The sequence below is a fragment of the Falco biarmicus genome, chromosome 4 (assembly GCF_023638135.1).
Source record: "Falco biarmicus isolate bFalBia1 chromosome 4, bFalBia1.pri, whole genome shotgun sequence".
In the NCBI taxonomy this organism is placed as follows: Eukaryota; Metazoa; Chordata; class Aves; order Falconiformes; family Falconidae; genus Falco; species Falco biarmicus.
Window position 1 is genome coordinate 110365564 of NC_079291.1, and position 16453 is coordinate 110382016.

The 16453-nt window shown below is 36.3% G+C and overlaps 1 protein-coding gene across 7 annotated transcripts in view; it reads right to left on the reverse strand.

The window, feature by feature from the left end:
* ATG7 (autophagy related 7) overlaps window positions 1-16453 on the reverse strand; it is a 122542-nt gene that overhangs the window by 72377 nt on the left and 33712 nt on the right. For all 7 annotated transcript variants that reach the window (XR_008821421.1, XR_008821420.1, XR_008821419.1 and 4 more), the window contains exon 17: window positions 16085-16165. Coding sequence is in view for 4 of the 7 variants with exons in the window: in XM_056335744.1 (XP_056191719.1) it covers window positions 16085-16165 (81 nt within the window). In the remaining 3 variants the exon portion in view is untranslated. The remainder of the gene's footprint in view (window positions 1-16084; window positions 16166-16453) is intronic.

Below are 16453 nucleotides of genomic sequence, written 5' to 3' on the forward strand. Positions count from 1 at the left end.
GAAGAAGGGACTAATGATCAGGCAGTTTCACAGATGGCTGTTATTTTTTAAAATGGCTCTTCTTTTTTACAGTGATGATCCTTTACAAAACCCTTTCCAAATCTGTACAAGTCGGCACCTCTTCCAGTTGCTGATTCTGATAATCTGCTCCCATCTCTCACCCTCCCAACCACCTATGCTGTTTGCTGTGTATTTGCACCCTGTGCATGCCGTAAGTCCTCGCATGAGTCCCACTTTACCACATCATTTTTTACAAGCAACACTGCATTGCTGCCATATTACACTTTTCAGAAACACATCCTCAGCAGACAGGGGGGTAGAACTGTACGTGAAAAAAAGCTCCAGCATACACCCAACACTTTATTAAACACCAGAGAATCCACAAACAACTGCATCTCCGTAACTGACCAGCCATGGGAAAAGCACCAAAATCAGCCATCAAGATACAACTCCAGGAATCCTGTGCTCAAAAATACCTGATTTTTCATTCTCTGATGTATAAATTGCCAAACAAATCACACTCTTGTGCCCACCCATGTCTCCCTATAGCCCACCTGTGCAAGTTATATGTATCAGGTATCTCTATTTTTAACATTTCATTTTGGTATAGTTCTTGCAGAACAATTCTAAGTAGAACACAGGAAGTTATTTTATAGAGAACACTGTTGCAGGGGCTGTGGACAACCCTTCTTTCACTGTATATATGCTACCCTTAGTCTAGGAAAGAACCAGCAGGAGAAATTTGCCCTGCTTATGTATCCCTTAAACACATCCACCCTCAATGGATGGACAAGCTCCCTGTAACCAGTGGAGTTCGTTTCCTCTGGAAAGAAGAAAAAAACCACCCTGGAAGGACTGTTGTTTGTTCTGTTGTGAAACAGAGGATTCAACCAAGTGAGCTTTATTCCAAGGTTTAAAACCGAACAGGCAACCCCTGCAACCCCTACCCCCAAAGAAGCCATTAACCTTTCTTTGGACAACGGGGGGCAGAAAAAAGTGGGGGCTGGTAGAAAAAGTTTCATTACGAATTCATCTAACTCAACCAAAATCACAACTTACTCTCAACAATCTTTCCCAGTTGAACAATTCCTAAAGGTCACAAATAACCTTTGCACTGGTAAATCTTAAAATGGTGAGAACTTGCACAGCCCAAGAGTGTTCTTCAGCAAAACACATCCAGTGCGCTTTTACACTGCGTCCTACAGGAATTCAAGCTCATTTAAAAATAAATTTATATTTAGCTGACAGAATTGCAAGTTTACTGATAAAAACAGACTGGCATCTTCACTCAGATCTTCATGCAAAATGGCCATTTAGCAGCAAAATTAGCTACTACATACTTAGGTTTCAAAAAACAAAAACAGAAGCAACTGAAACACAGCTATAAAGAGGAAGTAGATACATGTAGGTGACTATGACAAACATTTGGCACCTTCTTGACCACACTTTACACTTCTAAAATAAATAAAACCCCACTGCACTTCATGTTCTCTTAATAAATCTGGAGAAATTATTCTTCATATTTTAAAGGTTTGTTTTGCCGTACATGGGTTTTTGCATATTTGTAAAATGACCCATAAACATAATAAGAAATCAGAGAAGAAAAAAAAGGAAAGAAAAAGAGATGAAAAAATGCTTAGGAGCAACTCTTGGGGCTTTTCTTGCCTTTTATTCCTGAGACAAACACACCAAGACATACTCATCTGGCTGTTCACAACACAATGAGACAATCGAACAGCTTCAGCACTCCGTTTGAGATGGGTCACCTTAATATTACCCATTATATATAGTGAAATTGCACTGTGGATGTACACATACATTTAATGACTGTTCTGTGTTTCAAAATTCTAATAAAACAACCAGATGCGCAGAAGTCTCTGGCATCTGACTTTTTGTGAAACACTCTCTACAGCCATCAGATTATAAACTTGGATTACATTCAACCTGCCTGCATATAATCCTCAAAGCTACGAGCATTATCGAATATGTTACTATTGCTTTAATTTGTTGGAACAACAATACAGAGCTTATGAGACATCCTTTTAGTGATGTAGGCCAGATTATAGTTCATGGTATGTTGAAACAACATACAGCCTATACACCATAGCCTTGTTCTAAAATATTACAGCATATAAAATAAATGCAGGGACAACAATAAGGGAACTTGGACTCTTCCCAAAGGTAAAAACTGCTGAAAGAGGTATACTACCTTGGGATACACAAATATTATGATCACAGCAGGGAATGGAGTATAGCCTTACTATATACAAGTCTATCAAATAGCCTTTAAATCTGGTTGATTTTCTTACTCAGCCAACTATGCCTTGATCCTCATTTCCAGAGAACTGTGACTCAAGCCTGAAGTGAAAATTTCCAGGTATTACTTCCTCAGTAAGTATATTACTTACTTGTACCTGAAGTATGCTGTGTATAAACTGCCCTGGTTTATCTCAAGGATGTACTTACCCTTCCTCTGTGCCCTGCCACAGCTATAAACGAACCCTCATGCACTCACACAACACAGACTTCATGACTACACCGACATCCACAATGTCTAGCGTGAGTTTTGGATGAATCACCTGGAAGAATTTTTATTAAATCCAAGTGCCCTTTGTATTGTAATTAACATGGAAAAGACTAGGAAGTGTCCCATTAAGTGTCTTTTCAAATATAAATATTAATAATATAAGATCACAGAACCAAGACTTGAAGTTATATTATTTATCTAGTGAACTGTAGCTGCTGCTTTTTTTTTTTTTTTTTTAAGTTGGGTAGAAATTATACACATAATATGAGCAAATCTGCTATTGTTATGGAAAGATTTAAAATTATTTTCCCCCTGTAGAAACTCCATCATGTTACACTGCTAGACTTTCTACAGTGCTAGAATGGCAAAGTTAGGTTAGGGTAACAAATCTAACTATAGACACAGTATCATAAGAAACTAAACCTAAAGTACACCAGTACAGAGTATTTTTCTTGCATTAGGACCTGCAGAAGCCTGAAAAACTTTATCAAAAAGTGTACTGATTATAATGCCTCGCTTTTTATAATGGGAACAGTGTGATGAATAGAAGTATCTGTTAATAAGTTTTAAAACAGAAATTCCAACCACATGGCCCAGAGAACAACATATCAGGGAGCCAAAGAATGACCTGGCAGCACCATTCAGTTTGCTACCTGAGCAGCGGTAGCACCATTAAAGAAGGCATACACCGTAATGAAACCCTCTTCATACAGGCAGCAATTGAAAGAACATTGTGTTACCTTCAGGGGCTTTATTTCCCAATTCCAATGATTAAAACTTTATAATAAACACCACAAAAGGGATAAACACTATTAACTTGCCCACATCTAACCTTCACTACACAAATTCAGTAACAGCAGTCCTCTGATAAATGTCATGTGGCATCTATGTGTTCAGCAACCACTGAACATACCTGAAAAAGAAAAAAAGAATGAAATACAATAAAACTCATCTCAAATTCCTATGCCAGGAGACCACACAGGAATACTCTGCAGGTCATCAGGAATAAAGCCAGTCTAGACATCAAATAGCCACAAAATAATTTTTAAAAATGTTTCCAGATTTAATAAATGCCCAATTTGTTGCTGTGTGGAAAGGAAATTTTCTCCTATTTAATCATGTCCAGCACAGTCTAAAGGCCCACAGCTGGCATAAGGTTGCTTTTTCAGTTCTTAACAATTCTCTTTGCTGCTAACACCACACTTGGTACCAACGTGATCGTTCTGAATAACAGCTTTACAGGAGGAAAATACTTGAGAGATGTTATCATTTTTATTATTATTGATCTCAGATTAGTTACTATCTGACTGCAGACGTAAAAAAATCCCGCATTAACTTTTTCTGGGAATAAATGTGTCATTATCCAGTCATTCAGTGACATGTCACTATGTAGCAACTAATTTTCTCAAGTAGAAAAAACTGCAAACCAGCAACAAAAAGAACCAAAAGGACATAATTCTTCTGCCTAGCAAGGCAAGTTGGAGCAACACAGATTTATCAGGGAACTCTATTTTTTTCTCACTTGCAGGTCACTTTTCAGAGCTTAGGAAGAGAACTAGAAAGTAGCATGCCTTCTGCATTTCATGTCTGTTACAAATACTGTCAAGAGAATCCACATTTTAAAAGCACACTCTTTTCTGACACATGTAAATCTCCTCTCAGGTTGACACTATAACCTTGGTTCCAGTCTCCATTTTACAGAGCCAGAGCTACAACTGTCTTTTCACATGATGGCATTTTAATAGAACAAATGAATCTGTGGATGCACATTATTACAACAGGGACAAATTAACATACTGCTAAAGCCTTTTGTGTAAATGATACAGAGTAACCCATTTTATTAGCCATTTTTTTTTATTCTTGTCTGTTTACTGAGGGAAAAAAAAGAATTTCATGGTAGGAGGAAAAAAATAGAGGCTTAGAGTAAAAGAACTTGTTTTGAAATGAGAAACAGATGTGCAGCCTTAGTGTTATATTCTTTTTAACAGCATTCTTCACAAAGAAGTCTCAATTGCTGGGTAGAAAGACATTCAAAAAGAGAATCTGGCTCCAGGATCGCTGTATAGCATAAAACTTAATAACTGGTTAAGTAAAAATACAAAAAAACAAACTCCTAATCCCAAGAACCTGACCACTGATGTAAAATTGGCTCACGTTTTATGCCTCATTTCTGTCACATAATTTTTAAACTTTTTACCAGAATTTACATTTGTTTTGGCTTTTTTGTTTTCCAAGTAGTTAGCATCTGTAGAGCTTGAAACTGTGTTACTGACTTTCCAGGAAAAATACAGTAAGAAATTAATGCTACCAGATTTATTGTTTACACTAAATAAGATCTATGGGTAGCCTTCCTCCAAAGCAATATGGGTGCTGTGTTTGACACTCTTCCTGGCTTTAAACACTTTCCAAAAAGCTTCAAAAAAGACAGCACATTTCCCCTCCCTGTTCTGCCTCCCCCCAAAGGGCACAGATACTTCACTAAACATTTCAGACCCAGAAAAATCACAAAATTCAATGTTCTATTTAGAAATTTTACATGCCTAGAGATATTTTGCACACTGCTACCTACCCATTTATCACAGGCAATGCAGAATTAATAGAAAACTACTGTGAGTGTTAGCATGCTGAAGAGACATTTCAGTTTCAACACCTGCTTGGAAAATAAGGAAGACATGTAAAAGTGTTGCCAATTAAACTCTTCAAAGCTCAGCGTATCTGCTATTAGATCAGGAAGTTTAGTGAAAGACTACAATGCTGTGGAGAATGCTCCTAAGTGAGAAGAGACTAAGATGAGGCACATGAGCCATCGGGATCTTGGTTCTAAACAGTTGCACGGGCAGCACTGCTGATGTTCGAAATTTTATCATGAGACCTGTAATTCTGGTTTTCTTTAAAAACCCTCAGCTCCTAGACTCTTGCCTTTTCATGAAGTTCTGAATTTTTATTGCCATTTGGTCCTAAATTGTAAAGAAAAGCCTAATAAGGTGATACTATAATACATCTATGAAAAAAATGCAAAAAACCCAGAACTTTTCTGAAGATCACGTAATTATTGTTCAGGGACTCTACTCAGGATACAGGAAAAGACTGACACCGTTACATGACCACAAATATGACTCTTAAGACACTTCACATTTTGATAATACTTCAAGTATTACCTAAAATGTGTGTATGAATGGTCATACACACTCGTGTGTTCACACACAATTAAGCTTTAAGTACAAGATTATAAAACAAAGTTCTGAAGAAGGCTGTATTCCAGGTGCATGCTGAAGAAGGCTATTCTGGAAATATTGGAAAGTTATAAACCACAAGGCAATGGCATCATTTTTTGGCTCATGTCCAAATAATTAAAACACCCTCCGCATACACAATTTTCTCTTTACCTTCCCATAATCAGTATTAAAAATGAAAGCAAATCAGTATAAAATGTTAACTAATACAGTACAAAACACTGACAACTCATTTAAGAAAGAGATTGTTGTTTTAATTTAGGAACACAGTGATACAATTGTGTTTTGTCTGTTGCTATCACCTACTATGATTTTGAATTGCAACAGACAGAAAACGGAGTATTAACTTACTGAAAAATAGGCCCTGAAAGGTCTCAACAAGATTTTTTTAGCTTGGGATTCCTAGTTGCTTCTTTTGAATAATGAAAAGGAGAGAAGTAGAGGTCTTAGAAATTTAAGAGATGTCAGTTTAAGCACAGTCTTGTCAACTTAAGTTCTCGGGAATTGCACGCATTCTGAGCTTTTCTGAAATAACTTTGCTGTGTTTTATATGCAGCAACCATTTTTCCTGATACAAATTGATAAGACTAATAATACAGAAAAAACCTACAGGATTTTTATTTTAGCTACTTTCTAAAATATTTTGCACAAATTCTTTTAAACATAATACCATCTTGGGATTCCAGTCACTATAAGGACCTTCTATCGGACAGCATACAAGTTTAAGTCATTCCCTGCCTGGAAGCACTAGTAAACAGAAGTGAAAAGAAAGAAAGGGAGAAGGAGAGAAGGAGAGTAGAAGAAAATAAACATCTCCACTTTAGAGAATGAGAATAGAGGAACAAAAGAGTTTTCAAGTAGGCAATATCATTAGATCATTTGTCCTGACCTTTTTTAAAACATGGGTATATCCTTCAGTCACCTAACAGCCATCTCTTGCTCGTGCCACATTTTACACTGGATGGATATTTACAACTTTATTTATCCCCGTTCTGCTTCCTGTCCAAAATTTATGCTGATTAGCTCATCAGCAATTACAACATTTTTGGCTCCAGTTCATACTGGCATTAGTCACTACCTATTGTACAGCAACTGCAGAAAGCTCTTCTTTTTCCCCAGTCCCATCTGAGGTTATTGACGAGTTGTGCCTGGATAACCTGTTACCCACACACAGGGACAGGCTTTTATAGCACAATCCTCGCCTTTGCCTTGAAGAAACAGTCCAGAAACAGCATCCATTTTCTGCAGACAATCCCTAACGCCGGGAGTGAAGCAAGATCACTCCCCCAAATGTCTAAGAAAATGATTCTTCCCACAGAAAAGCAACTGTCTTACGCTGAGTACTGTTCTGGCTGGAGGTACAATTTGACTCTATAAAGCCTGGAGTGGTCCATCTTTGATGGGCTGACAAACAAAAAAGTCAGTAATGACTGAGTATTGCATATGAAGTAATTTATTCCATCTAGCTCTCCCTTGCCATCAGCAGTTCAATAACAAGGCATGACCTGTCACACACTAAGCACGCAAAACTATTGCTACCTTAAGCAGAAATTGCAGCTGCTCAGGAGTTCCTAAATCCAAACCTCTAGCCCCAAAATCCATGTTTGTAGACTATTTCAGAGCAGAGGATTTTATTACTTGGATGTGCAAAACAGCACTGGAGGAACAACAACATTTTCACCAAAATCACACATATATGTTGGATTTAATCAGTTTCAGTCATTTTACTGTCTTCTTAAATTCAATTTCCTTCACTTCTTTCCAATTTCAAAGAAAACAGAAGCATTTCTGCAAAGACACACATTAGGCAACCCTGTAAAAATGTCGAAAAATTGAATAAAAGTTAACTTAAACTGTTCAAAAATGTCTGCATGGCCATTTGCAAACAAAAGAACAGCCGTCCAGTAAAGTATGGCTGATGACTTGTTAAGTTTAACAAAAGAAAACCAGTATAAATGTATGCAGACTCCCCTCAAAGACTGCAATGAGAAGACTGCAGACAAGCATCAAGAAAAAACTAAAATAGTAAAAACTGGACGATACTAAAGAAGTATCTCGGGAAAGATGTAATACACATCCCTTTAATCTCCTAAGATTAAAAATATAAATCAAATACAACCAAACTATACATCATTAAATATTACAATCTAAAATTTTATCATAATTTCAATATGAGTTTATAATAAAGCAAGAAAGATTAGGGAGAAAATAATCAGACTCTCACATCATAACCCAATTCCATGAGACAACTGCTACAAGACCAGACCCACAGAAGAGTGAAACATGGTTTAGTTCCATTCTCTCACTGCTGCATGTTGGCATTACTTTTTAATATGTAGAGGTAGAATTATGGCCAAAACTGTCACATGCACACAGTGCTGCACTGTATAAATTTGAAATACTTGTCTATCAAAATTATCAGTGCAAAAGAGTGCTTTGGACCGTTAACCTGGTATGCCTGATATTTTTCATTTATGTGATTTAGACCTGAACCTTTATGTAACCCTGCCCATTTTTTAAATTAGTTCAAATTCTTCTTACATACACTCTAACACTTGACAATTAGCATTCTTTGCACATAACTGATATGAACACATGTCAACATATTAAATGACTTTTTAAACAGTCGTATTAAAGAATCATATGTGTTCCAGCTAGGAACATGTGGGCTTCTTTTTTTACTTAAAGCGACTCCTCAGCTTACCAATAAAAAATCTAGGCATAAAAGACAATATAGACACAGCGTGCTTCATGACTTTTGTTGATGAATATGCACTCAGCCCTTGGAATAACTGAACAATAAATAAGAGTTTAGTAGGCACTAGGTTGCAAGTATGCAAATACCTTATGGAAGTAAAAAGAACAATTACAAATTACTTCTGTCCAGCAAAACGAACAACTGATCTTTTGAGTTCCAGCGAGACACCTACAGAATTAGGTTTGAACTGTTTCTACATTCAGCAATTGTAGGATGCACATCACCACCATACCATCTCTACACATTGTATACTCTTAGTCTTTACCCAGTTCAGTATTCTTCAACTTTGTTTTTGCAATTCTTATACAACAGTCTGTCAGCAAGTATATATTTTAAGTCAAAGTATTTTAGTTTTGTTTTTACTGAGACAAAAGGAATTCTGTACCAGCTTCACAGAGCTCTGACAAGACAGCATTAAGTTGCCATTAGAATAAATAATTAAAAATGGTATTCTAGACAGTTAGATATTGCACATGTCAATACCAGAAAACTGTGGTGATACTATCTCTTTCCTACTGATTGATAGTCCTTTACTTTGTCCTAATTGCAGTTTAAGTGTAATTGAAATGGAGGAAGAATAAATACTGAAAAAAACACCCCCCCAAAACCTCTAAGACCCACTGAATTTAATTTAAATGCAACAGAAATAAAACCTGTCAGAAATATGAATCAATTACTTTTAACAATGGCAGGGTTTATCCTCTCCTTAAAAAACAATATTTTAAAGTGGGAAATGGGAAAATTCATTTTATTCATGGGGTAGAAATTACATTAATATTTTCACTTCAAGGCTTCAATCAATTCTGATTATTTTTCTTTTAATTTAGATGATACAGATTTCTATTTATAGTATATTATGGAATATATTTACACTCCAAAACCCATAAACTCTCCCGCTTACAACTGCTTAGAATAATATCTTACATCCATTTAAGATCACCGAACAATTACTGGAACACATTTACTTCTTTTAATGCTATTTAACTTGAAGACAAGTAAACTAGTCAATACCATGGACCAGTCAGTCACACCAGCTGCTTCTTGGACCAAGTTCTGGGATTCTCTGCAACATAGCTTTGACACTACCATCTAACATGGTACACTGCCACACCAGCATAAATGGACATGCTTTTTCACTTAAACATCAGGAAACACTTAATAAATTCACTAAATAAAAGAAGTATTCTCTAAAAAATAATTTGTTTTCTTCTCTGAAGGGCAAAAGTGTGTTACTTACTACTAGAAAGGGATTCTTAATCAAGCAACTTTACTATTCCCAAACCAGAAGTAGTAACAACAGAATTCCTGATTTTCTGGAGCAAAAGGAAGAGGAAATAAAAGAAGTTTCAGAAAGTTGTATGTTCTCTGTGCTTTTTTTCTCCCTCTCCAGACACTTTCTTAATCATTTAATCAGCAGAGTTCAAAACTCTGATTGCAAAGGACACGATACTGAAGAATGGCTCCTAAAAACACTGCAGTAAGCCTTAGCTATCTGCTCCCTTGTGCCATGAAGACAAGACCCCAAACCATAATGATCTGGGGAGGAATGTTGTTTTACTTTGTTATTTAAATACATTTCCTGCACCAAGTTGTACTTAACCCCCCTACCGTATCTAATGGTTGCATCTGCCACGAAGGAAGAAGTAGTCTTACATGGTGAAGACAAATGGATTGGCTAGAATAAACACAATTATCTTGGAATAGGGGCTGGATAATAAAAACTGGTTTTGATCAGCAAAATGCGAAAGGCACAAACCTCCACTTTTCAGCATTTAAATACAGTTGCAAACATGCACATTGAAAACAAACATTTTTAACACTGCACATAGAGCTGCTAGCTTGCTAAGATTTACTTATCCTGATGTCAGAAGTTTTGAAAATGCATCCTCCTCTCAGAGCACTGAACTCAAATCCTCACCCACGTGAAAATATTTGGGTGGGTGGTCAACCTCAAGACACAAACTGATCTTTAACTTTTTATAAACCATGTCAATTCTTAATACAGATAAATACATTAACAACATAAGCTAAAATGGAACAATCTCTTACCAATTTGCTGTGGAGATGCACACTAGTTTCTTCTCCTTAAGTGAAACAGTAATTAATAACAGCAAGAAATTAGTCCCTGCTCTACCTTCAACTACAACATAGAATAAGACTCAAAAAGAAAAAAAATACAAAAAAAAGGCTTCTGAATTCCTTTGTACTTGCAACATTTATCTTAATTGAAGATAACAAAAGAACAATAAATTGATTAAGAAGCAATTTCACAGATATGTTAAAAGTTGAAATGAAGACACAATAAAATGGCTAAGAGCAATTGTTCATTAAATATTTCTACCATCATCGTGTCTGGGGCAGGAGAGAAGAGGACAAGTAAACATTATCCTTCTTGTGATCTGACTGAATTTTTAAACAACCATACTTCTCTTCCATACCAGAAGAATCCAGTTTTGTTTCTTTTTTCTACATCCTCTCTTCTGTTGACGTTGGGAGGCTGTTTGGTGCAACAACCTATGTTACCTAATAAACTTCAATAAACCCCCATCCCACAACTCTGAACTCTTACAACGTAACAGTGCTAATGCATGGGAATGTCAAGCTGCTTTCTGAATTTTGGAAAACGGCATGATTTAGGATTGAACATGAAAACACATTCTATCTTCCTCTGTGTTCCTTCCATTTACAACCTTTACTGTGGAGCTGTTTTGTGCATGGCAGTTTACTTGGCACGACTGCCTTCAAGCAGGATTAGCTATGATGTTTCCAGTCATGATGGACTAAAGTCTCCACTGAACTACACACACTTCATTAACACGTATTTTTGTGCAGATGTAGGACACAGATAATGAGCTCTCTCCCACCTTACTAGATTTCAGTGGTGTGTTTTTAAGTTCCATTTTTCAATTATCATCCATCCTGTCTGTACAGACACCTCCTGACCTTCTCCAACGCACAAAACTGAACATATCACTGATTCCACACCCTTTCCCCTGTTCACAAAACAGGGTAATGTTTAAAGTTAAAAATTAAAGTTATTTTAAGATTTATGGGGTTCTTGATCACATTTGCCCTCCTCTAAGGGAACAAAATTCCATCATAATTGTTGCATTACCATGGTCATAATTTCTTAGTGTGTGATGTAGCATTCTTAGTATACATCACAGCTTCTTTCTGTTAGTATCCTTTTACTTGAGATAATCTACATTATATTTTGTTGTACATTGTATATTATAAAATTCAGTATTTTTCAAATAGTAAGACCAGGCATTATTTTCAAGAATGCACATCTTTCAGGCAACCAGCAGTAAAACCATCCTCACCGTGACTAATTTTGAAAATACACATTATTTCAGTTCTCTCATGGAATTTAAAATTTATCCCGAGATGTAAAGACTGCCAAGATTTCAAAAGTTATGGGCAAGATAATCCTGCCTCCCGCTCCCCCCAGTGTTAAAAGGACATTTTTTCAAAGAACAAAGCCTAAAGTGATTAATTTCTGTAAGTCACTTATCATAAAGCACATTTCTATACCACCTTAAGAGTAAGAAAAGCGTTACATTTAACTCAGTATGCTGAAAATATGCCTAGGTATATTAATGATGCATTCTTTAAGTCTGAATGAAATCTATCCAATATTAATACAGAGGCTCCACTGTACACAGAAGTGTCAAATGTTAACATATGTAAATTCAGGAAATAAGGAAAGTTATAAATGGACTCAGTTACACAGAGTTAATATTACAGCACAGCTACAGAAATAACTTTTTTAAAACATCATTTTGATTTTTTGCAGTGTTCATTCCTGAAGGACAAACATTTCTCTCCATTTCCTCCATTATTTCTGCAAGCTATGCAAGAGTTAGCTTTTTTTAGTGCAGGAAAGACCAAGGCTTTGTTTCTCCCCTGACTTATACATCTCTATTTAAGACCAACACAATACTTAACTGAGAAATTTATAGCATAAAAAAAAAGAGTTTCACTGACAGACTGTACAATATGGTGTTACTGGGAGAAAGCAAATACAAAAGTCTTTTCTCAGTGCAGCTAGGGCAAATATGAAAGGTCTTGCGGCAATCAAAATTAAAATTATCTCAACTGAAAAAGATCAGTAGGTTACTGAATAGTGCAGGTTACTGTCATAACTGACTGGAACCATTTAAAGTAAGAATGCATGTGAAGAAGTTAGCAGATGAGAACAATAAAAACATTGTTATGTCTACATGATGATAGATTTCAAAACTGAAACATTCATAAATAACTTGCGCAACAGAGGCACTTAGTAAATGCCACAGCAGAAGTGTTTAATGTATTCCTAGGATGTTAAAAAGGGAAAACATCTGCAAGGGTAGGGAACCATCTTGACTGAAAACAGAAATTGTAACATAGTGCCCAGAATACCGTACCTGATCCTAGTGTCCACCCCTTCACAAAATGCAATAAAATTGAAAAAACTTTCAAAGTATGTCATAAAATTATTCCGTAGTTAAAAAACTGAGTAGTTAAACTATGAGTTGAGCAGCTCAATTTTTTAGCATACTGAATAGAAAGTTGAGAAGGAATTTGAAAATTAGTAGGGAGACTTATGCTGCTTTGGTTTTTTGTTTGTTTTTAAATTTGATAGTGGACATAATTACACATCAGCACAACCTTAGCAGGGGAAGGAGAGAAATATATTTAAGGAAAATAAGCTAGCGTTGTAGCACATGGATGATAAACCTGAACTCTGGAGGAAATAAGATCTGTGAGCTATATGTGAAAACAGGGGGCATCTGTATATCCAAGTTGGTTAGCAGCAATAATCTTTTCTGACATTAAACTGAATCTATGAGGTCTCCTGGCTCATTTCATGACGCACAAGGAAGAGGGAGGAGCAACAACAGGAAAATTTTCATTACCCTTATTAAAATATAAACACTGGCAGTTTTGCATTAAGAAAGAGACATCCTTTAACATTCATGTTTCAAGGCTTTAGCCAGTCACTTGCAAGGATTGGGTAGTACAGGACCAGAACCACTTCACTTTTCTATAGGACTGTAATGCTTCTCACCATAACATTATGAGAAAATACCCCCATTTTGCTGCCAACAGGATAAACAGGGAGCTTAATTAGCACAGGAACTAATAAGCTTAACATTCTCATTCTGTAAGCGAAGCAGTTACTACAAATAAATATCTATACTAAAGATTTTTGTATTTGGACTTTGGACTCTCCCTTCCCATAACAGGACCAGTTTGATATGAAGAAGTGCACCAGAAGGGCTTCCACGGCCCCTCTGGCACCACTCAAGGGGCAGCGCAGTGCCACCCAGCTCTGAAAGGGGATACTTTCCATTCTAGCACAGCTCGCATGGAACCAGAATAAGACAGAGGGGGAAATCACACAAAGAAAATTTGGCCCAGAATAAAAATAGATTGGCTTCCTGCTGTGACCATCCCCAAATTCCTGAACAAATTGCCTGCGGGAAGCTTCTCTGGCATGCAGCCTGTTTAGGACAATTCTGGGTAAGGAATAGCTGGCTACTTGGACGTCTGGTATCTTTGGCTTCAAAAACAGAGAAATGAAGTCATGACTGTGGGTCAAAATGAAATGGAATCTAATCTCTAAACATGTAGATCACTAGTGGCTTCTCCTAAGTCATCCAGCTGTACTGGAAGGCTTAAGAATGTACTAGAATTCTTTTGAAAACTCCCAATTCATTAGTTTTATGTTTTAAGAGTAACAAAGTGACAGAACTCAAGAAAGAGAATGTTGACATAAAAAAGAAGAAAATTAATAAAGTACCAACAAATTTAACTACATCAGAAAAGCCACTTCTCTCCTGTTCTAGAAGTTTGAATCTACAGTAGATCTGACATAGGTCAGGATGAAATTACGCTAAATCGCTGCATTTAAAAAAAAAAAAACCAACCAACAAACCAACCTACAGACTACAATTAAATTGTAATTGGATTTGTCATTTCAAAGTATTAGCATCAGATTTCCAGATAATAGAGGGTGACATACTCTTATGCTAATAAATAGAAAGTTAGCAAAGTAAACGAACGCTGTGCTTCTACTGTAAGGAAATACATGCACCAATGAAGCAACCTTTTCAGCAGAGAAGTAATTTAATACCCAAACCACATGAAAAGTGATCTCTCTGGGAATAGCACAGCTGCTAAAATCCAAGTCAGTTTTTATTAAATCAAGTCTGTTTATGTAAAACAGGTCTCTCTTAAAATGACCTCCAAAAGAAAATTATTTGCTAACAAAAAGTTGATACCTGCATTTATCTACACTGATATATGTTTTTATTGTTTTTGTATATCAGTATGTCCTGGATTGGAGATAAAAAGAAGTAAAAAAAAAAAAATAAAGAAGAAGAAAAAAGAAAGAACTTATTCTAACAGCTTAACTTCTCAGCCTCCACCATCATAAAGTTTTAGCTACTGCTGAGATTACAGCTATTCAAGAGGGTAGATATCTGTTTCTAAAAATAACAGCAGTTTTAAGTTTGGTGCTTCAACTTTTGAAAGAAGAAAATGGACGTCAATAGTCCTTCAAAACTTGTCTAATGTACCCAGATAGCCTTGAAAAATAAAAGGAGTAGTGTAGAAGAAGAAATTGTGCAAGTCCTCAAAAAACCAATAGTGCCTCAAAAGTTTTTGATAGCTGGACAGTAAAGGACAAGAGCAATGAAAAAAGCAGGAAGAACCTCTTGCAGTAAGTCTCAAGGTACATAAAAGTGAACCAAATTAACGGCACTCCCAAGCAGTCAAAATCATGAGTCAAAACCTCCGAATCTTCATATCAAGATATCCCAGTCAAAATTTCTTGAACTCTCACTAAATGGCCATAGAAAACTTGCCAGAAAAAACTCTTCAAGGCCACGGTACAGGAAAACGTTCCAAGACTGAAGAGGAGGCCTCACACAGACACATTAGTGGGCTGCCCCAGTGTTCTGGCAAGACACAGCTCGGATCCAAGCAACAGCTGTAAATCTGTTGGGTGACTCAGGACTGTCAACGCTAGCATCAAAATGAAACAGCCTTTTCCATAAAGAAATGTTATGGAAGTAATTTTTTTTTCCTTAAGTGTTCTTTATAGGTTTGTTTTGTATCATAAAACAGAAATTTAGACAACTTTGTGTATTTGTAACAATACTAAGTTCAGGAAAAGTACAAAGATATATTTATTCATTGGACATAGGAAATGATTTCTTAAAAAACTAAAAACAATGCCAAATTTTTTCCCTTCCTACAAAGCTAAAAGATACTGACAGTATTTATGCGATAAACTTTTCAGAAATATGTTGGCCCTAGTCTCTGCTTGGTTTCTTTAGCGAAATAGAATGTTTGCATGGAGGCAGCATGCTAACACATGAAGCCACAAAAATTCGGAAAACAGCTAAAAAAGAAGGGTATGAGGGGAAAAGAACTTTAGTTGAAGTGACAGCACAGATTCCAAGCCCTAAAGAAGCAGGAGAAAATGTCAAATACAGAGCAGTCCTCGGCACCCCAAGGCTGACCTAGAGCAAGACCATTCTGTACATTTAGATAAAGTACAGACAAACTCAGACTTACTTTGGTTGAACAGGCTGTGCACTTATGAAATGCCAGGCTGACTGGAAGAACGTTGTCAAATCTTGATAAAAATCCACGGATCTGGAAGATGAAAAAAATTACAACACTATTTCTACAATCACAAAAAACATCTCCAAAATTCAATATGAACTGGACACATACATTCAATAAAAAGATGAAGATCTTCTATAACTAGGGTATTACTGTTCCAACACAGTGACCCCCAGTAACACCTGCAGATAATTTATACTCAATATATATTGCTGGTTTTCTATCTATAGATATAAATAATGGCACAACTATCTAAATGCAACACTATTTAAGCATAAATAGAGGCACAGCACCACCTGGAGTTTGACTGTTCTGATT